General features: G+C 48.3%; 1 protein-coding gene across 1 annotated transcript; it reads right to left on the reverse strand.

Annotated features, from left to right (window-relative positions):
- Positions 1 to 624: 624 nt before the first annotated feature.
- NCF2 (neutrophil cytosolic factor 2) lies at positions 625 to 26875 on the reverse strand. The gene is made up of 15 exons (XM_084788845.1): positions 26598 to 26875; positions 24025 to 24107; positions 19767 to 19875; positions 16109 to 16243; positions 13304 to 13411; positions 11508 to 11567; positions 11114 to 11157; positions 7551 to 7692; positions 7301 to 7369; positions 6443 to 6518; positions 4803 to 4828; positions 4204 to 4355; positions 3912 to 4023; positions 1442 to 1619; positions 625 to 880 (listed from the first exon to the last, which is right to left on the reverse strand). The coding sequence occupies exons 1-15, from the start codon at positions 26769 to 26771 to the stop codon at positions 768 to 770; spliced, it is 1581 nt and encodes a 526-aa protein (XP_084644971.1). The 5' UTR covers positions 26772 to 26875; the 3' UTR covers positions 625 to 767.

The raw sequence follows: 26875 nt of genomic DNA on the forward strand, positions 1-26875 counted from the left end.
GACAGTGAGGTCCCGAGACCTAGGACTTAGGTAGGGATCCTTTTCCCCAGGTAGCCTGAAGGATCACCAAGATGACCTGTCTTGAACAACACATGGAAAGCCCCTGAGGGTAACTTTTCCAGTGTTAATGGTCTATGTTCACTGTGAAACTATTGTGTGGCTTATTTTTGTTTTTTGAGACAGGGTTTCTCTATGTAATACCCCTGGCTGTTCTAGACTCACTTTGAAGACTACAGCAATCCACCTGCCTCTGCCTCCCAAGTGCTGGGATTAAATGCATGTGCCACCACGCCCAGCTCACTATTGAACTCTTAATAAATGTCCAGGACTTTAACTCTGAGGGACTGGATGTTGTACTACTTGGGAACCTGATTCAGCCTGGCTTCTCTTGAATGAAACTTAAAGCTTTTTTAATGAGTTGATTATCTGTGTGCATACATAGCATTACATGTAAATTTGCTGTTAAGTCTCAAGAACCCAAGCTATTAATAAAGGAAGAATATTTCCACCTAGCTGTCGAGCCAGCACCCAAGACCATTTCTATTTCCCTTCCAGAGAAGTCATCTCCTCTCCCCCCCCCCCCAACCCCTATCTACAAGGAAATCTTCAACCCAGGTTCTCGTATTACTGTGTGTCTGGTCCAGTTTTAATAGAGAAATGTGAAGTTAATGTTCCCAAACAGGTGTCTCTTTATAGCTCACAGCAGAGTTGGGTAAAACCTGGAAGTGGGGGCTCCTTTTCTTCAGCTTCATAGATTATGGGGCATCCTAGACACCTCTGGCATTGCCTTCCAAATCCTTGGCAGCACATTCTTCAACAAACGCTTTAGGAAAAATACCAACTTTTCCTTTGCACTCCCCTTCCAGCCATTCTTCATTCACTGATAAAGAGCAAAGTATGCACTCGTTACTTAAAAAGAGATTTGCACTTGTAGCGGCTTCCAGCAGGCCTCGCCAAGCCGCCTGTCTTCGTTCCCATAGTGCGGGAGTTAGGGCTAGGAATGTGGTCACACCCAGCTTCTCACATTGATGCTAGCATCCCTCCCAGTGCAGCAAGCACTCCAGCCCCACCACTGCTACCCACAGAGCCATCTCTCCCACCCACGTCACTTTTTAGATTTCTAATAATCAGCTAAGTCACAATTAGCAGCCTCTACTGCAGAATGGGCCTCCCCTGCTCTCCAGAAAAGTACTTGGGTTTATAACAAAGGCAGAATAATTTCAGCCAGTTACATTCTGTAGCAGTCAGAATGCTGTTACAGTCTTGTGCCTAGTAAAGTCATGGACAGGAGAAAGCCACACACTTGCTTCTCCTTCCTCTTACCAAAAGCTAGGAAATCAGTTGACCTTATTGGTGAAGAGTTGATGTTTCCCTTTGCTGCCCTTGGCCTTGTTTTTCCTGATATGTGAGTCTGGTTCTGTGGTCTTGGAGTAGCACTTACCATGTGACAGCACCAGGATTACATCTCCTTCCACAAATTCCAGGTCTTCTGGCTGGGTAGCATCATAACTAAAGATTGCTACCACTTGGCTCCCCTCCTTAGGCTGAGGCTCTGTTGTCTGGTTATTAGCATCAGAGTTTTCACTTTCCTTGGGTTCATCTACAAAACCTTGGTCACCCTAAAATAGTAAGGGGCCTGTTAAGTTTGATACTTTGTTGGCCAATGAATACTGGAAACCATTAATGGATGCAGCTGATGCTTGGTTCTTACCATAGGCCTAAAATTTGATACTTTGTTGGCCAATGAATACTGGAAACCATTAATGGATGCAGCTGATGCTTGGTTCTTACCATAGGCCTAAAATGTGAGTACCAAATGGTTGGGTAAAAGAAACTGAAGTGCAAAACTCTATGTAGCCCTGAGTTGCCTTACTTGGACCCAATAGGTGCTGCTTTTTTCTCCCCCCCCCCCCCCAGATTGGAAAATAATTTGAGCCAGAAGTAAATGGCAGTCTATGGTATAAATTCAGCTAGGCTTTTTGGTTGGTTGGTTTTGAGTGTTTTTTTTATTATTATTATTATTATTATTACTCTCTGTGAGAGACAGAGACAGACAGGCACAGAGCACCATGATGTATGGTATATCTGGAGATCAGAGGACAAGTCCCTTCTCTCCTACTATGTGGCTCCTGGGAGTCTCTCTCAAATCATCAGGCCAAACAGCAAGTGCCTTTTCCTGCTGAGTCATTTTGCTGTCCTTAACTAAGTTTCTCAGGTAGCCCAGACTGGCCCGGAAGTCATCTTGCTTCCGCTTCTAAATGCTCCATTCCTGGAGTTTACAGAAATGTGCCATTCCTGGATGGATGTCTTTAGGGCTGTACAGTGAAGTGGAATTAGCCCCATTAAGCCTGAAGTGTGTTTTGTTCCCATGTATGTCTATGCACCATGTGTGACCGATGCCAGGAACTGAACCTAGGTCCTCTGGAAGAGCTGCCAGTGCCATTAACTGCTGAGCCATCTCTGTAACCCAGCCCTGTGTTCCCTGGCTTTTTCTTTTATGTTTTGTTTGTTTTTCGAGACAGGGTTTCTCTGTGTAACAACTCTGGCTATCCTAGAACTCTCTGTAGACCAGGCTGGGCTCGAACTCACAGAGATCCTCCTGCCTCTGCCTCCCAAGTGCTGGGATTAAAGGCGTGCGCCACCTCCACCTGGCTGTTCCCTGACTTTTAAGCCAACCCCCATTTACTAGCTGTGGGGGTTCCTGAGTATAGCCTCTCTGAATCTTTTTCCACATCTGATGGGGAAACTAGAGAATAAAACGGAGCAGTGGGACATCATAGCGGCTGGCCCTTCCTGAATACTTTCTCTGGCAGTGCTGAGAACATGGGAGTACTCGCCTCTGGCTGGCAATGAATGTTGCTTCCCTGGGTACATACATGGCAAATGGCGATTGGCTTGGCTTTTCCTAATCAGTGAATGAGAACAACTTAACAGCCTCTGTGGGCAACAGTGGCAGAGAGCATCAGCAGTGAAGAGCCTGCATGGAGTTCTAAGAAGACTGTTAGGGAAACTAGGGGAGATCTTTGTGTGTAGATGTAACAGTCCCAAAGAACATTTAAAGTGAAATCATTCACATTTAGAGTAGAATCCTTTTCTAGGCAAATGTTCCCCCGCAGAGTAAACTGAAGTTACCCATACAGCAAATAGCATTTAACAATCAAAAGAACAGGCAACTCCTGTGTAAAATCCACTTACAGGCTGAAAGCAAATGGAGTCACCATAGGGTACACAATAAGAAGTGGAAACTGCTCTCTGGAAACTAAGGGACAAAGTTTCACTGTCACTTCTAGCCTCTAACTTTTCACCTGAATTTCTCCTTAAGGTCAAGTGACTCCTGTCTAGACTTCAGGGCTAGTAAGACAGTTTGGCCTTGTCACTTAAGCATGGTGGTAGACTACAGATGCAGCCAGGCACTCTACCCCAGGTCACTAGGCCTTTCCCTTGTGTCCTAAATTACAAAGTGTGATATACCTGCATGTACAGGAGCACAGGGGACTTCTAAGAATTCCTTCATAGAGTATACTTTGGTACAGGGTCTGACCACGAGCAGTTCTCGGTAGATGCCAGCTCTCAGGAAGAGACTGGTCCTCCTCAAAAGTTCCTCATAGAAATCTACAGTGAAAAGTAGCTACAGTCTCAACTTGGCCATAGCATCGTCATTCCTGTCCTTGTTCCAAGTGATAGCCATGATCCTTGACCTAGTCAGTCTAGTAGAGGTAGCTTGAGGCAGCTGTCCCCCTCACACTTCTGGACCCCCTCACACAAAACCCTCTGCCTGCTGTAACCGACTGAGCCTCTAAGCCACCTTGTCCCCATCACTGAGCCTATTGTGTAGCATGGGAGAGATGTTGGATAAACACTGAATTCAGTTGGTGGACATGGCCTTAGGTACTCTGGCTTCCCCCACTCACCACTGTGTGCTCACACCAAAGAGTCAGGCAGTAGTTTTTCACTTGGCCCCAGGCATCCTTCACGCTTTCTTCTGACAAGAGCAGCAGCTCAGTGCTGTCCCGAGGCTGGTAGCTGGTAGGGATGATGGGTAAGGACCAAGGCAGAGATCATCAGCACAGAAACCACCCCATAGCCAGTCCTGTGCATTAGCGACAGACAGACAGACAGACAGACAGACACACACACACACACACACACACACACACACACACGCTCTCCTGCATCCCCAGCTGCCACCTTCATGAGGCTCACCTCAGTTTAGTGTGTTCTGGCAAGAGCTCCAGTTTCTTAGACACCATGTCCCGAAGCTGACTGTAGGGGAGGCCAAGCTGAGTCTCCATGACCACTGTGTATTTGTAATGCACCTTGAGCATGTAGGGCATAGGCACTCTGAGTTTCACTTCCTGACGGAAGAAGAACAAAGAACACCTTATAAGTGGCTGTCGGCAGCATCCTGCATCACCACAGCCGCCTACCACTTTGTGTGCAGGCACCAAGAGAACCCCAGAGAATGGAGGAGCTTTAGTAAATAACAACTGGTTTTTACCAGTTAATAAGTTTAATTTAAAAATTAATTTAAAACAACTGTTTATTAATAAATAGGCAATTGGTTTCTGCATTCTGAGGGCCTTCAGAGGGCTCTAGTCTAACACTTAGAATTTCTACTGAGCTATGTGCTCCACCAGGGGCTAATATGACATGTGTGTAGGGGTCTGTGGCCTAGAGATGGAATGTCAGGTGGCAACTGGTTCAACCCTTTTCACTGCTATTCCATAATCCTAAGAGATACCCCACATTAGACAAGCCAGACTCACCTGTCTTCTTTACCTAGAAACAAGGAAGAACTTTACCTTGTGCTCTTCTTTCTGCTTGTGACCTAAATGGGAAAGGAAATGGTAAGCGAGTACTAGGGTGGCATGTGCCACCCGCTACGCCCAGTTCCTCATCCCTTAGCATCCGGGACAGTTATGAACCTTAGCAAACGCTAGCGAAACGTCTCAGTCTGGAGAAGCACGGGGGTGGGGTGGGGTGGGGGGCACGACACACAGATATGTGAGCAAAGCCAGGCTCTTTCCCTAGGGAGCGACATGGAGGTAACTGTCAGAGGATTTCCCCAAAGGCCAGTTAAACCAGGGGGATCCAAGGCAGAGAGAGAAGACAGGCACGGGAGATGTGCCTGAGCCCAGGCAGAAGCACCACACCCATTACCATTTCGTGGTCCTGTAGTTTTGTGTAAGTTTGTGGTTTTAAATTCGTCATGTTAGCACAGGTGTGTGTGTGTGCAAGAGAAGTGTGAGACTATACCACTGAGGATGCACAAACTCCTGAGCACAGCTAACTATTAGAGTAGAGAACTCTTGCTAATATCAATCAAAGGCCTAGGGACCTGGGACGCCCATCTCTCGAGCGCGTGTCTCTTTCTTGAACCTCCAGACACCAAAGGTAAGAATCAAAAGAGCTATGAAGGGCACTGGGTGGGGCCACTGAAGATTCACACGTGGAATAGGCGTCATGTATTAATGGTAGGTGTCCTGGGTGGAAAGTGCACTCCTTAGGCAGAAGCATGCTGGTTCATAGAGGACTTACACCCAGGTGGGCTCTATCACGGGTCTCTAGCTTATATTTAAATGGCTCTTGGGGTGCAGGGATAGAGAATGAGGCAAGTACATGATATAGAATGTAAGCAACTGATGTTTCCATTTAGAATGTTTGTTTTATTGTGTGTGCATGATATGAGAGCACATGCCCTGACATGCATAGAAGCCAGAGGACAATTTCTTTGTGGCGTTGATTTTTTCCATCCTGGTGATTGCACTAAGGCCACATGGGATTGTGCAGCAAGTGCCTTTAACTACAGAGCCGTCATGCTGCCTCATAACTGATGTATTCAAGTGAAAAACGTGTAGTAGTAGTCAAGTGTACCCTACTTCCAACCTTTCTGTAGGTTTGCAATTTTCCAAATATGTAAAGGAGGGGGTGTCAAAGCAGTTCTGATAATCAGGTGGTCGTGAACAGGCTGCCATCAGAATCTGCTTAAACTCACGTTTTCCCTACCCAGACTAGGAAAGATCATTCTGGAAAGATCTCCATCCACACCTTCCAGTGGTCCCTTGTTCAAGCCCCCTGGGGCTCTGCTTTGTGGAGCATGAGTGCTCTGAAAAGGCTATGATGAAAAAAATGCAGATGCTGCAGCCTTTCTTCCTCAACTTAATTTAGGTACTTAACTAAGGGTCCTTTGGTGACTACTGTCATGATGGGCACACTTCCCGCCCCTTCACCTGCACTCACTCTAAGGAGGCGAGGGCAGAGCGTTGGTGTCACACTTCAGCGCAATGATGGATGGCACAAGTAAGACAAGGCTCTGAGAAAATGTAGTCATAAAGCAAGGGGTGCGCTGGGCAAGGGAACCACAATTTCCTACATGACTCTGAAAGCAGCCATCTATCTGTCATGAAGCATCCCAGAGAGCTCTTTCCCCGGGGCCACCAACCTGGTGACAACTGAGATCTTGCTGGGGCACTAGAATTAGGAGGTGGTGGAATATCAGATTCTGGGGAGCTGTCCTCCTGGGGGTGACAAGAGCAAACAAAATGTCAGATAAAAACATGAGAGGGCTTCCTTGGAAAGAAGCTGGATCCAAATGACTTCCTAAAAGTCGGAAAATGACACAGGGAGATGACTAAGGAAGGGGAGGGGCTAATTCAGAGCCACAGTAAGAATGCTAATACCCACACCCCACATACAAGGCCCTTTGTCAGGAGCGCATGCCATCATGTCTGATGTATTCCGTGCTGAGGATCCAGTGGATGCTACACAAGCAAAGTACTCTGCCAGCGTAGCTACATCTCCAGCCCTTATTTGGTTGCTTTGTTTTCGAGACAGGGTTTCTCTGTGTAGCCTTGGCTGTCCTGGACTTGCTCTGTAGACCAGGCTGGCCTTGATCTCAGAAATCCACCTGCCTCTGCCTCCCAAGTGCCAGGGTTAAAGGCGTGCGCCACCACCGCCCAGCCCTTACGTAGCATTGCACCAACCAAAAATATCGACTGTTTCCCCTGGTGAAGAGACATGCCTGGGAACACCTAGCTTTGCTTCCTAAGTCTCCCTGGCCAGCAGGACTCCTAGAGGTTGCCTCCACACACAGCTGATCCTTCCCCCCCCCCCCCCCCCCCGCATCTGGGTTCAGCTCTGGGCATCTTGATTCCAGCTCAAGCGCCCAGAACTAGTGAGTCACGGTGTGCCTTCCCCATGACAGGAAAACCACCCAACCCTTTTTACACTTTCTCCCCTCGGGAGAGAGCTGTGTGAAGGGTGAGAGGAACAGGCTAGGCTTTGGCGCTATGGTTGGTACCTGGGGCTGCGACTGCGGATGAATCCGAAGCTCAGCGGGCTCCAGGTAGTTGCAAGGGACAAGCCCCTTCTGCCGGGTCGCATTCCAGAATCCAGAAGCAAAAGCAGAGACTCATTAGTGCCCAAAACACAGAACAGCCCGCAGCCACGGGTAGGGACAGCACCCAGACGGTGGCCCTTGGCGGTTCTGCAAGTAATGCAGCAGCTTCTGTCCCTGTGTCCTCAGCATCTCCTACTGACCCTCTGAATACCTGGCCATTGAACATGACGGTGGCCCAGTTATCACTCCCTTTCTTCAAGACAAAGACGATGTTCCCTGGCATGACTTGTAGTTCTTCTGGTGTCTCCGGCACGAAACCGAAGAGCACGCGGTGTGCCTCGCCTTCCAGAGCCCTGAGGGGGTACACAGAAGACGGAGCCCATCGTTGGTTGAGCTGGACCACACCCCCTTGCTGCGAGAGACGGCATTTGAGGCCAGAGACTTAGCTTCCCACTCACCGCATCTTCCACGGCCTATGAGACCAGCGCGGAGTGCTGGCCTGCCTAGATCCTGAGAGGACTGGGTGAGAAACTGCGTGTGTGTCCCATGACCACACAGGAGTCTCCCTGGTCCTCAGGGAACACAGTGCAATGCAAGAACCCCAGAGATGGCTGAGCCCTTGTGTGCCCTCTGCTTCTCCTATACCTACATAGACAAATGTGATTGCCTTTCACTTCAGAACCGAACCGACGACCGCACAAGGCGCTTGTAACTTTTATAGTCGGCAGGTACCAGCAAAACTAGCAGGAATTCCTTTCCCTTAACACTTAATGACTAGAACGCTCTGTGTACAACAGCCCCCTCCCCTTTTACTCATCCATTTTATTTTGTCTTTGAGACAGGATATCAGTAAGCTCAGGCTGGCCTGAGCTCTCAGCAATCCTCCTGCCTGAGCCTCTCAAAGGCAGAGATTAGAAATGTGAGTACTTGGGAGGCAGAAGCAGGCGGATTAATGTGAGTTCGAGGTCAGCCTGGTCTACAGAGATAGCTCCAGGACAGCCAGGGCTACACAGAGAAACCTTATCTCAAAAAAAACAAAAACAAAAAAACAAAACAAACAAACAAACAAAAAAAAAACAAAAATGGGAGCCTCCATACCTTTTCCCTATTAAGTCAACTTTTACTTTTTAACTTAAAAGACAACTTTCTAGCTTTGGCATATACAAATTCCTGCTCTCGGTTCTACTCTTGTGTTTTGGGACCAGTATTAATCAACACAAAGGGTAATTGAACAAGCACCAGGTTAATGTGCCCATCCTTTTCAAAAGATAACATGTTTGCTTTGTTTTATTGAGCTTATTTCATACTAACTTACAGAGCTTTATTTATTGTGTCTGGGGGGCACATGCACCACAGTGGGCAAGTGGAGGTCAGAGGACAATTTCGTGGAGTCATTCTCTCCTTCCCTTTAAGGCTGGCATAGGAAGCTCCTCTGAGCCAGGCGTGGTGGCCCACACCTTTTAATCCCAGCACTCAGGAGCAGAAGCAAGCAGGGCATCGCTGTGAGTTTGAGGCCAGCCTGGTCTACAAAGCGAGACCAGGACAACCAAGGCTACACAGAGAAACCCTGGCTTTGTTTTTGTTTTGTTTTGCTTTAATTAACACACACAGTATTAGGTTTCATAATTAGATTTTTCAAATAAAATTTGATTTTTGTTGATTCTCCTCCATTTTTTTTTTTTACTTCTCTCCTTGTGCCCTTTACACACAAACACCCCGAGTCCTCCCTGCTTTCCTGTCATGGGTGTCCCCTTGCCCTCTCTTCCTACCCCCCTTCCTCAACATTCCTTTTGCACACGCCTGGCATGGCGGGCAGTCCTGTGCAGACAGGTGGCTACGAAGCGACTTAGAGGGCAGGTGGTGTACACACCATGGACATACATCCCTGGTGGGTTGGATCCAGACCAGTGGGATTTCCTCTTTCTGCCCAGAATTTTCAAAGCAGTTTAAAACTTCCAGTAGTCCTGTGGCTGTTTTTCTGTTTTTGTTTTTGTTTTTTTCAAAACAGAGCTTGCTATTTAGCTCTAACTGGCCTCTAACTCCCTACATAGACCAGGCCGTTAGCAGTCCTGCTGCCTGCTAGCATTACAGGCTTGCACTGCCACACCCAACATAAAACTAACGATCCATTTCTGGAATTTTTCTCACTTAATGTTTTTGGACCATGGCTGACCACAGGTAACTGAAATGGCAAACAGCAGGACTGCAGATAAAGAGAGGTAACTGAAAAACAAACAAACAAACGGTACAGCAACAGCAAACCAGTGCTAGAGGCGGTACCGTCCTTACCCTCCTCCCCCTAAGGAGGAAGCTAGTTCCCAGGTCCTGCCCGGTGGACAGGAAGTATGGGCGGAAGAATGACACAGGCAGAAGTCAGGAAGGACACCTCCAGCAGAGGGGCCTCCTAGGCCAGCCTTGTAGGAAGGGGATGGAGAGCCTGAGGCAGCCAGGCAGTGAAAGCCACAGTGGAGAATCTGTGGGGGCCTTGCTCTATGGTAGGCCTTGTCCTTTCCCCTTCACGGAGCCTCCACAGCCCTGGTTACTCCCCGGTCACCCCTCCACATCTGGAGAGTCTCATTGGTGACACCTGGAACTGGTGAGTGAGGCTGCCTTGGAAACGAGTGAGGCAGAATGTTCCACCTGTTCCATGGCCCACCCAGGCCTGCCTCTGTTTCCAAAGTCCCTGCCTGATGATGTGGGGAGGTCAGCTCCTTCAGCCCAGAGAGCTTGGGATGAGCCCCTTCAGCCACTTGCTCTGGGATCACCTGTAGTGTGTACAACACACACACACACACACACACACACACACACACACACACACTTTATTGGAGGGGGAAGTAAGGCTTGCTTTGTTCCTTAGAGTGATTAGGCCACTCTGCTTCTCAGCCTACACAGTGACTTCCTTTTCTTTTTTTTCTATTTTTTTTTTTCTTTTCCTTTTCTTTCTTTCTTTTTTTTTTTTTTTTTTTTTTTTTTTTTTGAGACAGGGTCTCTCTGTGTAGCCTTGGCTGTCCTGGACTCACTTTGTAGACCAGGCTGGCCTCCAACTCACAGTGATCCTCCTGCCTCTGCCTCCCGAGTGCTGGGATTAAAGGCGTGTGCCACCACACCCGGCTGTGACTTCCTTTTCTTGAGACTGTCCCCTCCTTCAGAAAACATGTGTCAATAGTGAGCAACAGCGCCCACACAGAAAAGAGACTCTGTGCTAGCTTCTGGAATCTTAAGAGCTTCCGAGAGACCTATACTCAGTACAAAACTGACTTCTCACCTCTGACCTGGGCCATGTCCAATGGACACACTCTGTGGGAGGCCATGCCCATTGTGACACCAGGTTACTGCAGCTCAGCCCTTACCTGCAGCTCAGGCCCTTCTTCCCCACCCCCACCCCCCCACTCCGGTGATCACCCCATCATATGACTCCCATGCAAGCCAGGTATGGTGGCACACATCTATGATCCCAGCACTCAGGAAGGCAGGTAGATCTCTGAGTTCGAAGCCAGCCTGCTCTACAAAGCAAGTTGAGGACAGCCAAGCCTACATACAGAGAAACCGTGTCCTGAAAAACCAAAAAAAAAAAAAAAAAAAAAAAAAAAAAAGGACTCCCATCTCAACTACATTACACGCTTCTAACCTTGAAAAACAGGAGGAGCCTAATATCCTAGAAAAGAGCACAGGGCTTAGGCCTGACCCCCGCTTGATTTCTTCACATCCTTACTGCCCTCAAGTCAGGCGTAGAGTGTGGGCATTCTGCATGAGGATCTAAATCGCACTCACCTGAAGATCTCTGGGGTTTTAGGTCTCGGTGGAGGCTCTGCGGCCTGTGGAACATTCAGGAAAGATGAAGAAGATGATGAGGAGAGGAAGAGTTGGGGGGTGGGGAGAAAACAGAGTATTAATGGTAATTTGAGCATTATTCCAGGTCCTGTGAGGTGAACCATGGCTCTCCTAGGGCTTGGAAAGGGAGAGTGGCGATTTGGAAACGCTGGTGAGCTGGCTCAGAGGCTGAGAGACAGTGCCATTTCCCAACCAGGCCTATACACCGGGACTGAGAGTAGGGGGCAGACACTCAAGTATGCTGAGCGGTGGCTGAAGGAACCGTTGTGAGCAGTGTGTCAGCCTAGCTCTCTTCACCCAGGACTATTAACACCCCAGAGAGATCTGGCCTCACCTGTGGCTGCAGAGGAGCAAAGCCAGAAAAGTTGTCTTGATGAACCACGGATGCCACAACCTGAAGCACAGACAAGAGAGAGTGAGCATGCTGCTGCCAGCTCTGTTTGTCACCTGTGTCTTTCTGGAAGACCTCCTCCCCTTCCTCACACCACAGAGCCGTTGTCACTTGTGTAGGTTCCAGAGGGAGATAAGAGGTAAGGATCAGAGTGAACTTCATCAGGATTAGAACTCTCTCTCTCTCTCTCTCTCTCTCTCTCTCTCTCTCTCTCTCTCTCTCTCTCTCTCTCAGATACTGTTGGCATTCATAGACCATCAAATTAAATATTTTAAGTGAAAATTCTGTGCCAAAACATTTTAATCATCCCCAAAAGAAAATAATGTTGGATCTAGTAAGTATTTTATAGTCTCCTCTCCTAGCCTGGCAACACAAGTTTGTAAAAAACCTTTTATGGATAGAATTACTCATTTTTCTTTTTGTTGTTGTTTGTTTTTGTTTTTTGAGACAGGGTTTCTCTGTGTAGCCTTGACTGTCCTGGACTCACTTTGTAGACTAGCCTGGCCTCAAACTCACAGCAATCTGCCTGCCTCTGCCTCCCCAGTGCTGGGATTAAAGGCATGCGCCACCACCGCCCGGCTTGAATTATTCATGTTTCATGGTATGTGTGTCTGTGTGTCTATATGTCTGTATTGTGTGTATGTGTCTATGTGTCTTTGTATCTATAGTGTGTGTGTGTGTGTGTGTGTGTGTGTGTGTGTGTGTTATGCCTAAGGGGGCAGATTTGCATGTGTCTGAATATTTAAGTAGAGGCCTGCGGTTAAGGTGAGGGTCACCCCAAGTTACTCTTCCACACCATTCACTGAAGTAGGGTCTCTCAGTCACATACAGAGCCAACTGAGGCTGGCCTTGCTCACTTTGAGCATGCTGTCATTAACAGGAGGGACTCCATGGCTACCTGGCAGGTAAGCAGGTCTTGGGACCTGGAATCTGGCCCTTAGGCTTACACAGCAAGCACTTGACCAACTGAGCCACTCCACAGCCCTCGTATATAGCATTTGTATTTGTCCTCCTACAGACAGCACACATGTTCATCCATGTGGTGTAGTATGCATTGGTACTTTATCCTTCTTGTGGCTGAGTAGCCCACTGTATGGACATATCGCCCTATATATATCCATTTATGTAATAATGGCTCTTCGGGGTGTGTCTATTAGGCAGGTTGTGTTGGCCTTTGTGATTCGGCTCCAACCACCCAGGACTGCACAACCCACATTTCCAAACTGTCAGAGTCAGAGGCACATTGCATACGGTACTGCTACCTCACACTTCAGATCATGTCTGAAAGCATTTAAGGCCTGTGTTCAGAAAAAACCTAGCTGAAGAAGCAATCTGGTCATAAGGCCGTGAAAATGGGAGTGATTTCATAGAATTCTGAGCAGTAATAAATTGCAAGACCATTGAGCCAATGGCATCCCCTGCTGGCTCTCTGCCAAAACAGCCTTCCTACTCCCAGGGAGCCCTCGCTACGGCTTTTTTTTTTTTTTTTGCCTTGATCCCAAGACCCAGTATCCCTAGATGAACCCCAGAAGTTACTGAGGGTCTGGATGATGGAAGAAACTGGAGGGTCCTGATGAGAATAAACCGGAAGCATTCGTTCCTTACTGTTGGCGAGATCCCCATTACCATCCCTGAATGGCACAGAGCGGGAGAGGGTACACATCGGCTTGAATCTCTTCCGCCTGGCCCCATGCAACCCCGGACACAGGAGAGGAGGAGAGCTGAGCAGCCCCACCTACCGTCGCCTTGCCCAGATAGTCCTTCTTGGCCAGCTGAGCCACCTGCCTCTCATTCGGCCGGAACAGCCTGCCCACAGGGATCACCACGGGCTCAAACAGTTTCTGCTTCTGTAACAGAGTCATCAGTCACAGGTCACCTAGCGGTACACGGTTCATTATAACACGCTGTTAGGTGAGCTTGTGTGAGCAGCATAGAGGGCGCTTAGATGACCTTGGCGGGTCAGCCATTGTGGGATACGCGATTGGCTAACTAAAACATCTTTCCATCTCTCATGACTATATCTCCTCGTCTGAAGATGGGAGTGATAAAACCATTCCTGATTTCCTCGTTGCATGGACCACTGGAGACAGTCTCAAGAGAGCATCTCTTTCAACCCATAGGGACTTATTACTCTAGAGGGCTAAGCCAGAAGCAGTTGGATTATTAATTCTTTGAGAATGTCAATGAAATTTTAGCACATTCACGTAACTCCTCCCCTTAACTCCTACAAGACCCACCCTCACCTCCCGACTTCCTATAACCTTGAACCCTTTGCTTGAAACAGGGTCTCACTGGGTAGCCTTAGCTGACTTGGAACTCACTATGTAGACCAGGCAGGCCTGGAATTCAGAGAGATCTGTCTGTCTCTGCCTCTGGGGTACTGGGGTTAAAGGTGTGTGACAAAATGTCCAGTCTCCTTTCTTTTTATTTTTTAATTTTGGATAACCCCTTAACTCTAATTTGTGTTGTTCATAGTCTCTGTATGTGGCTAGCCACTGGAGTACAGTTGACTTATCAAGAGCTACACACCCTTAAAGAAAACTGGCGCTTGCTCCCCTAGAAGCTGCCAACTGTGTCCATGCCTCTTCAGTTAGGGATGGGGCTCCTCGTGAACTCCTGCCTACCTCCTGCTGGGACGCTGACCAGCTTGATCGTCTGCAGGCAACCACAGCTGCTGTGAGTTCAGTCAGCGGTTCCGTAATGCCTATAGGACACTATTTTGTTCCGGTCCTCCATGACCTCTGGGTCTTACACTTTTTTCCCCACCCTCCTACCCCCCCTCCCTTCTCTGATGGCCCTGAAGCATCGGGGTGGGATGGGACACAGATGTCCTATTTGTGACTGAGCACTATTCAGCCATTGATTCTCTGCACTTGGAGACTTGCGAGATTCTGTGTTAACCACCATCCACTGCCCCACTGCACAAAGGAAGTTACCTGACAGAGGACAGAGAGCTGCAGTCAACCATGGGAACAGATCCGAATTTAGAGGGCAGTGTGATACTATGCCCACTTAGCAAAATAATAGCAGTAGGTTCACCTCTGGGGCCTTTGAGCTCTCTAATATGGGTACATAGATTTGCAGCACTAGGCATATGTTTCCCCCTATAAAGTGAGCCTTAAATTCAATCATAAGGCAGTTGGTTGCTTCTTAGCTTCCATGCCACTATTGCGCCCACGGGCATATCTTATCAACACAAATAATTGTTTCAGTTCACAAGGCTCACAGCAGAGTAAGATTCCTGCTGTCTCTTTCCCTCCCAGCAGCCAACCAGTTTCTAGTCCTGTTAGAGGTAGCCAGCACGGAGAAAGCTGCTTGGTCAGTACCAACTTGATTTCTCCATCTCCTGTGACCAATGCGCGTGCTGTCTTAAGCAATAGGGTCATGTTGGAGCTACTCTACACAGAGGGTTAATGCTCAGATCCCAGAAGTCATAGGTCACCAAAGTAGTGCAAACTCCTTCATTGCTCTTGGTTGCCCAGCAGAAATTGGCTTTAACATCACCTTATGTTGGCATTAGTCACTCAACACGCTCTTTTTCCAGAGCACTGACCCTTTCCCACTCTGCATGGTATCTTGAGTCTCTCTCTCAAGGGTAGCTCATCACAAGGGTAGCTCAAGAGCCAAGCAAGGGATGCGACAGTGCTCTCCTGGTACCAGTATTGCTCGTGTACACAGGCACGCACAAACCTGAGCCCTCTTCTTGCTCTTTAAATATAGCTTAGTTAAAACTACCTTCTGGTAGCTGTAAGGTGACTCAGAAGAACACTTTCTGCTCTTCCAGAGAACCAGAGTTTGGTTCTCAGCACCCATACAGGACAGCTCACAACTGCTTGTAACTCCAGCTCCAGGGGATCCAACACCCTTCTGGATGCTGTACCCACCTACCCACACATGCACATTCTCACACATAGACACATAATTTAAAATAAAATATCTCAGCATGGTGGTGGTGGTGGTGGTGGTGGTGGTGCGCACCTTTAATCCCAGGACTCGGGAGGCAGAGGCAAGCAGATCTCTGTAAGTTTGAGGCCAGCTTGGTTTACAAAGTGAGACCAGGACAGCCAAGGCTACACAGAGAAGCCCTGTCTTGAAAAACCAAAATTTAAAAAAAAGGAAAGAAAAAGAAAATATTTCCAAAGAAAGAAAAACAACTTTTGCTTCCAAATATAATCAGACTACGAATAATAATTTTTACAATTCTCTCATAGAACTAGGAAAATTTTGTGGAAACTATGTTGACCCTGGCACTGCGCCGGACAGTTAGGACTCAAAGGCAAGCAGACAAACACAGCTTCTGTCTTCACAGTTCTTGGAGGCTACACAGCATCAAGACACTGCCAGCACTGCCCAGGCCTCCACTCAAAGAGACCCAGGGGCTGTGCTGTTCTGTTCTCTAGGATATGGCTTCTCTGCTCAGATTCAGGATGGAAGATACTGAAAGAGCATTTATTGGCCAGAACCAACAAAGAAAATGCTCCCCATCCTGGTAGTCTAGGAATCAATGGGACTCCAAGGAAGCCCTCCTCCGCCACCACACTCACCCAGATGCTCTCCATGGCCTTGTCAATTTTGGAATGCCTGGGCTCAGACTTCATGTTTGTTGCCAAGGCTAACTGTTCTTCTGCCTTTTTCCATTCCTCCTTCTTGGCATGCATGAAAGCGATGTTATACAACACCTGGAAGAGCAGAGGCCACACGACTTGAAACGACTCCAAAGTCAGGCGCCACGGAGGGTTCACATGTACACACAGGGAGTGCCATCTGGTGACGTGGTTCCCTTCCCCAGGATTTAGAGGATAGTCAACAGTAACCTTTAGCCACTGAGTTAGTTATGTCAGACATAAGCGGTGTTAAGGAAACACTTTATGATGCATAAAGCATAAAGCAGTATCATGAGATTCTTCTGCAACCAAGTAGGTCAGAAGGGGACAAGAGCTAGTGTGTTGCTCTAATATAGAGAAGAGGAGCTTTCCCAGGGTCCCATGTGGAAGCAGAGACAGAGCTGGGAAGGAAAATGAAGGTAAGCGATTTCTAACTCCTGCTCTTAAAATAATAATTAATAATAATAATAATAAATTTGTTGTTGTTGGTTCCGGATGCACTGTTCTGCCAGAGCCAACAGAACCTGCCTGGGATTACAGGAATAACAAGACTCCAACATAGCAGCAACTTCATGGTCCAAGTCCAGCAGAGCCGGAAGGAGAGTCTCGGCACTCACAGAGCCCAGGGGAACACTTTAGCTGCCTGGGGGCGGGGATGGCAGTGCTTCCCCGGTCTTCAGTTGGACTGAAGGGTCGTTCACCAGTGTCTGCTGTATTATAATACTGCACACTTTACACACAGAACCAACGAAACTTTTGGATACGCTAGTAAGATAAAAAGATGTTATGGAAAGGAAACAGAGATGCGACACTTGAGGCCGAGTTCTAAAGGACACTGAAGCTCTATCTTCCACGCCCTAGATCACATGCTTTCAGGGACACCAGCTGCTTTGTCCTGACAAAACTCAGGCAGCTCCACAAGGCTCTTCTGTAGCAAGAATGGAGGCCCCTAGCCAACAGACAATTCTACCGTGCTAGCCACACCGGGGCAGCCAGGTCCGCACTGCCATATAGTTAGTGGCTTGGAGCTGGTGCTGGAAGCCAGGACCAAGCCTAGGAGTAGGGCTCTAAATGCCTTTTACCACCCATTTCTGAGCTGCTGCATTGGCTTAGAATGGTTGAAATAAAGATTTTTTTTTCCACATTTATTTGTGTATGTGAGCCATGGTGCATGTGCAGAGTTCAGAGGAACTTGGAGGAGTCAGTTTTTTTCTAACATGTGGGTCCAGAGGTTTGAACTAAGGTCATCAGTTTGGTTTTGTTTGTTTGTTTGTTTTGTTTTGCTTTTTGAGATAGGGTTTCTCTGTGTGGCCCTGGCTGTCCTGGAACTCTCTCTGTAGGCCAGGTTGGCCTTGAACCCACAGAGACTGGCCTGCCTCTGCCTCTGTCTCCAGGCTTGGCAGAACAACACTATGTATGTGTTTAACATTTCATGTGTCCCTAGTGTTTATCTGTGAGTACAAAGGACCTCCAGTGCCTGGTGTCACATGTCTTTAATCCTAGCACTCAGGAGGCAAAGGCAGGTGGATCGCTGTGAGTTGGAGGCCAGCCTGGTCTACAAGGAGAGTCCAGGACAGCCAAAGCTACACAGTGAAACCCTGTCTTGAAAAACCAAAAAGGAAAAAAAACATTCTTATTTTTTTTCCCTCAGTTTCCTTCTCTTGAGGCCTTTTCCCATAACCAGTTTCTTTGGCTGGAGGAGCCTTGAGGCAGACTCCACAATGATGGCGTAAGTAGGGAAATGACTAATTTCCTGTTCCTTGGGTCATTTTGACTCTACCCACAGGCAGACTCCATGAAGTTCTGCTTATTACCACAAGGCACAATTACTTATTGTTCTTTGTTTTTGTTTTTTTCAAGACAGGGTCTCTCTGTGTAGCCTTGACTGTCCTGCAACCACTTTGTAGACCAGGCTGGTCTCGAACTCACAGTGATCCACCTGCCTCTGCCTGCCAAATGCTGGGATTAAAGGTGTGCACCACCACGCCCGGTTCTTTTTTGTTTTTTGTTTTGAGATGGCAGTTTCTCTATGTTGTCCTGGCTGTCCTGAAACTCTTTCCATAGAACAAGCTGGCCTTGAACTCAGAGGCCTGCCTGCCCGAGCGCTGAGATTAAAGGTGTGCGCTACCACCAGCCAGCTCACAAATCCTTTTTCTAGAGCTGCCTGCTTGCTCCTGCTTCCATAGGTGTAAGTGGCAACTGACCCTCAGCAGGGTGAATGGCAATGTTTGGAGACCATTTTGGTCATCACAAGGTGAGGCAGGATGCTCCTGGCATTTAGTGGGGAGAGGCCAGAGATAGGGCCAAAAATATCCCAGAAGGCACAGGACAGCCCCTGCAACAAAGGGTCTGCTACAACTTATGGCGAGCAATGATCTCGGTCTTTCAGGAGCCTCTCCTGGCTGCCAGTCCCTGCCCTTGTGAGCAGTGGCATCATAGCTGTGTGCCTACTGCAAGGCAAGACGGGCCACATGTCCCCACGGACTCCGGGCAGCAATAGAGTCTATTTTTACCTGCAGCTCTAAGCAACCCTGGGAACACTTCACTTCTTGTGCCTGAGCAACAGAAGCAAAAGAGACGTTCGCTCGGCGATGATTCTAAATAAAGGCCCCTGGCATTTGCAGGGGTTTTTCGTTGTTCAAAGCTTGTGGTGTATATTTGGAAGTTTGATAGGGTAGGTTATTTGGGGAAGAAAAGTTCATAAACTCACAAGTCAAACCAGCCATGCCTGTCTTTTTTAGTAATACAAGTAAAGAACGTGTCCTTGTTTGGAGAACTGGCCCTCAACATGTGCTTTGTAGTCTTCTCTGACAGACTTGCACCAAATGGCCTACAGTCTCTCTGTGAGTGCTAACCAAGTACCCAGATGGGTCACAACAGGCTCCTCACACAGAACCGATGATTTTGAATCTGTTAGTGTGATGCTGAGCAAATAACACGTCATCTTGAATTCCTAAATAAGATATGCAAATTACTATGGAGGCTCTCACAGGCCAGCACACTCCTGTCTGGTCTCCCTTCAGTACACACAGTGAGCTTAGTTTTGTGTTGGCTTCTGAATCTTAAGGAAATGTTCACTCTCAGTAAGTAATTACTCTATAAGGAGCCTGAAGTCGCTGCCACACCCTCCTCATCTCTTTTTTCCTGTCATATTCCCTTCCATTTCCTGCCTCTGTCAATGTTGGAATCAGGTCCTGGGCCTCACACGTGCTAGGCAAACACTATTTACCTCTGAGCTACAACCATCGAGTGTCTTTTTTGTTTTGTGGAGACAGGGTTTCTCCGTGTAGCCTTGGCTGTCTTGGACTCACTTTGTAGACCAAATGAGCCTCAAATTCAAGAGATCCACCTGCCTCTGCCTCGCTGAATGCTGGGATTACCAGATGTGCACCACCACGCCCGACTCTTGAGAGTGTTTTTTATTATTATCAATTTATTCATATTACCTCTCGATTGTTATCCCATCCCTTGTATCCTCCCATGAGAGTGTTTTCTTAAACAGGAAACCTGAGTTGCAAGGCACAGGCATCAATGTGACTTCAGTAAACCTCTGCAGGTGCTAATCGACCACTGCGCTCTCCGGGCCAATGCTCCTTACCTCACAGGCAAACAGCTTGAACTGCAACCCCAGGATCTTGTAGTCTATCAGCTGGTTCCCTCGAAGCTGAGTCAAGGCCTCTTTAAGGTCTCTGATAGCTAAGTCATATCTGCAGGACGGGGGAGAAGAAAGCTAGTCCATCCAGGTCATGGATAAAGAAATGCAGAACGCGCGGCTCCATGCCTCTCCGCTCTCCATCCACACCACTGGAAGAAGGCCTCCTATTCTGGCTGACCTAGTCTTCCTTTTCTCCAACCCCCAAGGCCAAAGATTCTGCAGACTAGGTATCATTTTGCACAGGTGGGCTAGCTACCCAGTATAGTTTGTGGGGACCCTCAGTCTTTGACAGTAATGAAGATTCTTCTTCTCTATGGGCCTTATACACAGCTCCCACCTTTCTGATGACCCCGGTGACCTTCAAACACCATCCTCACTCTCACTGAAGTACTCCAGGCAGGACCACACCTACCCATCACCCTGCTTCTCTTTGGAAGAGTCTCAGACAGATTCAAAGCAGTCCTTACCACCCTCGCTCACGGTCAGATCTGCCTGGCACAGCTGCCAGGGGTTCCTTGTTACGGCTGTAGCTGTGGGCACCATTCTCCTGTCCACAGCCCTCCCTTCCCCCCCCCCTTGGTTCCCCCCCCCCCCTAGTATCTTTTGTGGAGTCCAGTTTAGCTCTTGGTTTTGTGGTCTCTTGCCTCCTCCACACACTGTGGAAAAGAGGGAGCAGTTCCTCCCACATATCTCCCAGGCCAGAAGGTAGGCTTCCTGGACCCCGGTCTGTAAACGCACAGGCTGTGTGTGCCGTTTCCCTGAAGCGAGGAGAGGGCAGGTGGAGGCACAGATGGCCTCTTCCCTGCGCAGATGCAATTTCCACTGTGTTCCACAGCCTGGTTGGGAGTAGGGAAACTCTCAGAGGGTTCAGCTAAGTGTCGTCAGCGCTGGCTTACAAATGTGCCTCGCTCCCCGCTGAGCTGGCTGAGCAGGTGGCTTTCAGCTATGGATTATGCCCTGAGTCTAGCTGGCACTGCAGGGACTCAGCAAAGTCCTCCAAGGTAATTCTGTGTCATCAAGATTCCAATGCCAATTTGTAAAAAAGGTTAGGGGGAGGCGGGGACTGGAGAGATGGCTCAGAGGTTAAGAGTACTGACTGCTCTTCCAGAGGTCATGAGTTCAATTCCCAGCAACCACATAGTGGCTCACAACCATCTATAATGCGATCTGATGCCATCTTCTGGCCTGCAGGTGTACATGCAGACAGAGTATTATATGCATAATAAATAAATCTTTTTTTAAAAAAAAAAAGGTGACAAGTTACCCAAAATGCTTGTTTTGTATGAAAAAGCTGGGTGGGCGTAATCTTGCCAAAGTCCATTTGTTGCTGTTGGGTTTTGGGCTTTTGTTGTTGTTTTATTTATCAAGACAGGGTTTCTTTGTTACATAGAGCACCGGTTATCCAGGACTCTCTTTGTAGACCAGGCAAATTGCTTGGACACACCGAAGGACTCTAGCAGGCTTGGGGAGAGGTGGAGGTGGCTGCCTTATAGACGGTGTGACTACTCCTCAACATCCTCTTCTCATCCCTGCCTCCTGAATCCGGTACCTTCTTCAGAGGAAGAGAACATACACAGAGGCCAGCCCAGCCCACGCCCAGCCTATTTCATCTCAAAAGACAAACTCCAAGGTCTTCCTTTTAATTATTATCTCTAATAACCTATGATAAAGAGACAAAAAAAAAAAAAAAAAAAAAAGACAGGCTTCTGGGAGGAATTTCTACATGGAGATACCTGAAAGTTCCAGAGCCTGGATGGCTAAGATTTTGAATAACTTAAAAAAAAAAAATCTAGAACTGAAAAGGCCAGACATGGCGGCTTATGCTTGCAGTCCCAGCACTTGGGATTTGGAGGTGGGAGGGGTAGGAATTCAAGGCCATCCTCAGCTCACATCCTTTACTACATAAACCTGTCTCATAAGAGGTTGAGTGGAGGGAGGGAAGGATGAAAGAGGGCGTGTGTGCTGTGCGTGTGCGTGTGTGTGTGTGTGTGTGAGGGAGATTCCAGAAAGAAGATGAAGAACTTAATCTGAATGATAACGGTTAAAGCTGAGAAAAATAATACACCAAATTTAATTGGGTTCTGCAACTCTCTAATGAGGAGTTAATTGCAAGTCTGGCATATTCTCAAGCCCAAAAATGTCTCTTTTGTTTTGTTTTTTTGTTTGTTTTTGTTTTTCAAGATAGGGTTTCTCTGTGTAGCTCTGGCTGTCCTGGAACTCACTCTGTAGACCAGGCTGGCCTCAAACTCGGAGATCCACCTGCCTCTGCCTCCCGAGTGCTGGGATTAAAGACGTGTACCACCGCCACTTGGCCTCCTTCCTTTTCTTTTTTTTAGTATTCTTTTTAAAAAAATATTTAGCTGGGCGTGATGGCGCACGCCTTTAATCCCAGCACTCGGGAGGCAGAGGCAGGCGGATCACTGTGAGTTCAAGGCCAGCCTGGTCTACAAAGTGAGTCTAGGGCAGTCAAGGCTACACAGAGAAACCCTGTCTCGAAAAAAAAATTATTTATGATGTATACAGTTTTATGCCTGTATGCACTGCATGCCAGAAGAGGGCACCAGATCTCACTGTGGATGGTTGTGAGCTGGGAATATGAACTCATGACCTCTGGAAGAACAAGTCAGTGCTCTTAACTGCTGAGCCATCTCTCCAGCCCCTCTCTTTTCTTTTCTTAATCCCTAAGTGGCGTGTTCACTGACACACACCTGGCTTCCATTTGTGACCCTTAAGGGTCCACCCTCTCTCAACTCCATCTGTAACCAGCCAACTACTGCCAGTGTGACAGAGTCTACTCAGAGTGCACCTGCCCCATACCTTGTCAGGGTATGCACTTCTTGTCCATTTCACTGCCACCACCCTGGTTCAGACCCTCGTTCCTCACGAGGACGCCTGCGTTCACTTCCAAATTGCTTCCCACCAGTCTCATCTTCATTCATATACCGAGTGACTTAGAAACCTGTGGCCACCCGTCCCCCCCCCCCCACACACACACACCATGACCTGCTTGAGGACTTCCAGCCTTCATCATCCAGCGCTCTCCTCCCATTCAGGGCCTCTTCCCCCCACCACCCCCCCACCCCCCGCCCCAGTGCCCCTCAATGCCCTGTCCTCAGTGACACCAAGCTTGGCCAGTTTCACTGTTGGAAAGTTCCTCCTTCCTCTCAGCTGGTTTCCTCTTCCCTAGAACTTGTACACATAGGCTAGCACTTTCCTCAGTTTGTTGTCTGGCTTTTGCCAAAAACACCCACAACTCACATTTTGAATATTATCCGTGTGTTATGCATATACTTGTTGTTGTTTGGACATTTAAGGAGAGAACAGGAGGTTGAGGTTCATTTTGTGGGGGAGGGGGTTTCAAGACAGGGTTTCTCTGTTGTGTAGCGTTGGCTGTCCTGGACTTTGTAGACCAGGCTGGCCTCAGACTCACAGTGATCCACTTGCCTCTGCCTCCCGAGTGCTGGGATTAAAGGTGTGCCGCCTTCTTCTTTTCTTTGGTCTTTTTACTATTTTATTGACTGTAAATGACCCAAAACATGCATGCTGTGATAGTGGGAAGGGGACTTCACTATCATCCCAACATCCAGAAAGAACTAGGGTGATGCAATAGGCAATGCCTTTCCAGTCTGTGCAACCAATTAACTATGAGCTTGTGTGTGTGTGTGTGTGTGTGTGTGTGTGTGTGTGTGTGTGTGTGTGTGTGTAAAATTTGTTTGTCTGCATTAACTTATACATATGCTGTCTGTAGTCTTCCTTTTGTGATAGGGTCATCCTCCTCATCCCCACCCAATAGTTTAGGCTGTGTTTTGCAAACACACTCAGCGGGGATGAAGCCAGGGTTGATTTGGTTGCATGAGGGCCTTTGTTTTGGACTGCTCAGCCCCCCCAGAGAGACACAGTGGATGTCCTCAGTAGAGACACTACTGGTGGGAGGCCCAGCAGCTGGACAAAGCAGCCAGTGGTAGTTTCTAGGCTCAATGTGGTTGTGGCCCAGATGACTTCCAATGGGGTCAGGCTCCCCTCCCCTCCCCCAGAAAGGCCTCTTGGGTGCTATTTCTTGCATAACTGCTCATAAGAAGCTAGCCAGCCTTCCCGTCCACAGAAGCTGAAGGGTACTTACTGAACACCAGGTCTACTAGCACAAAGAGCCATTGGGCTTGCTGACACACTCCCACAGTGCCTGTAGCCCTGGACCACTTACTTCTCCATGCTGCTGTAGAGCATCCCTCGCTGGAAGTAGGCCACTGCCAGGTGCTTGTCTCTGTTGATGCTTTTGGTGAAGGCCTGCAGGAAGAAGGCCCATACATGGTCACAGAACCAGGCAGAGAGGAAGCAGAAGAGTAGCCAGAGGGAGAGGCAAGCAGGTGTGTCATAATGATTCAGCAACTCTGGGTGACAAAATTGGCCTGGGGCGGGGGGGTCAGAAATCTTGGGTCGCAATGTCTCAGGGTGTTGTTTCCTCTTTGCATAGCCTGTGGTAAATTACCTAATCTCCCTGAACCTCTTTCTTTCTTTCTCTCTCTCTCTCTCTCTCTCTCTCTCTCTCTCTCTCTCTCTCTCTCTCTCTCTCCCTCCCTCTCTTTAAAATAAGTGGTGGGGGGCCTAGAGAGATGGCTCAGAGGTTAAGAGCACTGACTGCTCTTCCAGAGGTCCTGAGTTCAATTCCCAGCAACAACATGGTGGCTCACAACCATCTACAATGTGATCTGATCCCTCTTCTGTCCTGCAGGTGTACATGCAGGCAGAGCACTGTGTACATAATAAATAAATACATCTTTTAAAAATAAAATAAAATAGGTGATGGGGCTGGACAGATGATTCAGCAGATAAAAGTGCTGGCTGCTCTTGCAGAGGACCTACATGCAATACCCAGCACCCACAAGGTGGGTCATACCCATCTGTAATTCTAGTTTCTAGGGGCTCAGCCTCTTCTAGCCTCCTTGAGAATCAGCTATGCACATGGTGTCAAAACATGTATGTTATCAAGAAACCCACTCACGCTAAAAAATAATAATAATAAAATGGAAGTGACATAGTTAGACTATATGTTCTATGTGCTTGATATAAATGTACTACCTAAGTATTTATATCACTAAAATAATAACAAATAAGAATACATATATAAGCCGGGTGTGGTGCACACGACTTTAATCCCAGCACTTGGGAAGCAGAGGCAGGCAGATCTTTGTGAGTTTGAGACCGGCCTGATTTACACAGCAAGTCCAGGACAGGCAAGGCTACACAGAGAAACCCTGTCTTGAAAAAAAGAAAAAAAAAAATATACATATAATATTATTAATGTTGGTTTAAACAGGAAAAGAAGGGCAGAGGAGATGAGGGGGCCAGCAACAGAAGAATGGAAAGAAAAGTCTTGACTAGTAAGGGTAGAAGCCAATGACCTGAGTGGGTGAGGTAGCCTCTGGCACAGCCTAGCCAAGAGTCCCAGGTTCAGGCTAAGATGTGAGCATCCAGGGCTTGTGGCAGAGCTTCCTCCAGGAAAGCTGCCTCCTGACTCCACTCTGTGCTTTGTTCTCCACAGCTCTAAGGATGCTGCCCACCCTGAGGGGAGGTGGAGGAGGCAGAGCTCCCTCCAGGCCAGGAGATGGCTCTGTAGGTAAAAATGCTTCCTCACAAGCTTGACGACCTGAGTGTGACCTCCAGAATCCAAGTTTAAAAAGATAAAACAGGCGTGGGCCACACCCCTTTAAATCTTAATTCTGGGGAGACAGGGACAGGATCTCCAGCCAGCCTAGCCAAATAGGCAAGTTCTGGGCCAATAAAAGCCCCCACTTTAAAAACCAAACCAAACCACAACAAAACAGGTGGGCGGCACCTGTGAGATGATGGTTCAGCAGGTAAGGACACTTGCTGTCAAATCCTGGAGATGTGAGGTTGGTCACTGGAACCCAGGTAAAGGTGGAAAGAATGAAAAGACAGAACTCTACAAAACTGTCCTTTGACCACCACATGTGTACCATGGCTGTATCCATCCCCACCCCATCTCTCTCTCTCCCTCCCTCCCTCCCTCCCTCCCTCCCTCCCTCCCTCTCTCTCTCTTTCCCTCCCTCCCTCCCTCCCTCTCTCTCTCTCTCTCTCTCTCTCTCTCTCTCTCTCTCTCTCTCTCTCTCTCTCGCTCTCTCTCTCTCTCACACACACACACAATCAATTAGCCCAAGCCAGGTGGTCATGTCACAGGACTTGGGAGGCATAGACAGGCAGACCTTTGTGAGTTCGAGGTCAACCTGGTCTACATAATGAGTTCCGGACAGCCAAGGCTACACAGAGAAACCCTGTCTCGAAAAACAACAAACAAACAAACAAAGATGCTAAAATGCCCCGCCCCGTACCCTTCATGACTCAATTGCAATGTGATTCGTTCAGCCAGCCTCAGAATCCTTAGAGAAGTGCCCTGCCGTGTTGATCAGAATTATTCTTTGAGCAGGTAAGATCCAGGAAGCCATAAGAGGCACTTTACAGCTGGGTGCAAGGGTAAGACAGAGAACGCCTGTGTCCAGGAGGCGTTGTAAAAGAAAACGTAACTGTAGAAGACGATCTTGGGTAACAAGAAATTATTGTAAAGAGCGGAGGAGCCCCACCCATGGGTGCCTGGGAGAACCTGCCCTGGGAGGTTTTTAAGTTGCCTGCCAGGCCAGGGGCAGTTAGATGGGGCCTCTGGCGGTAGCTCTGGAGGGCTTTTGTTCTTTCAAAGGCTTTGGGAGGTCATGTTTCCAGAGGGCAAAAGGGCTGTATATAATCACGGGGCCTCCCACTCACCTGCTCCGCAGCCTTCATGTTTTCCAGGATGGTGTGCATGCAGCCTATGTTAAAGCAGATCCTCGAGTGGGGGTCCTGCACCTCGCTGAAGGCTTCCAGGGCGCCCTTCCAGTCCTTCTTGTCGGCTGCCAGCACCCCTTCATTCCAGAGTCGGATGGCCTCAGCCAGGGACATGGTTAGGTGCTGCTCAGCAGGAGGCAGGGAAGTAGTTCAGGGTGTCTCTCTGCAGAGCTGGGGGCGGGGCGCTCCAGGCTGCGGGGGGGGGGGGGTTCCAGCCT

Source organism: Acomys minous (assembly GCF_964271855.1).
Source record: "Acomys minous genome assembly, chromosome: 1".
NCBI classification, from domain to species: domain Eukaryota; kingdom Metazoa; phylum Chordata; class Mammalia; order Rodentia; family Muridae; genus Acomys; species Acomys minous.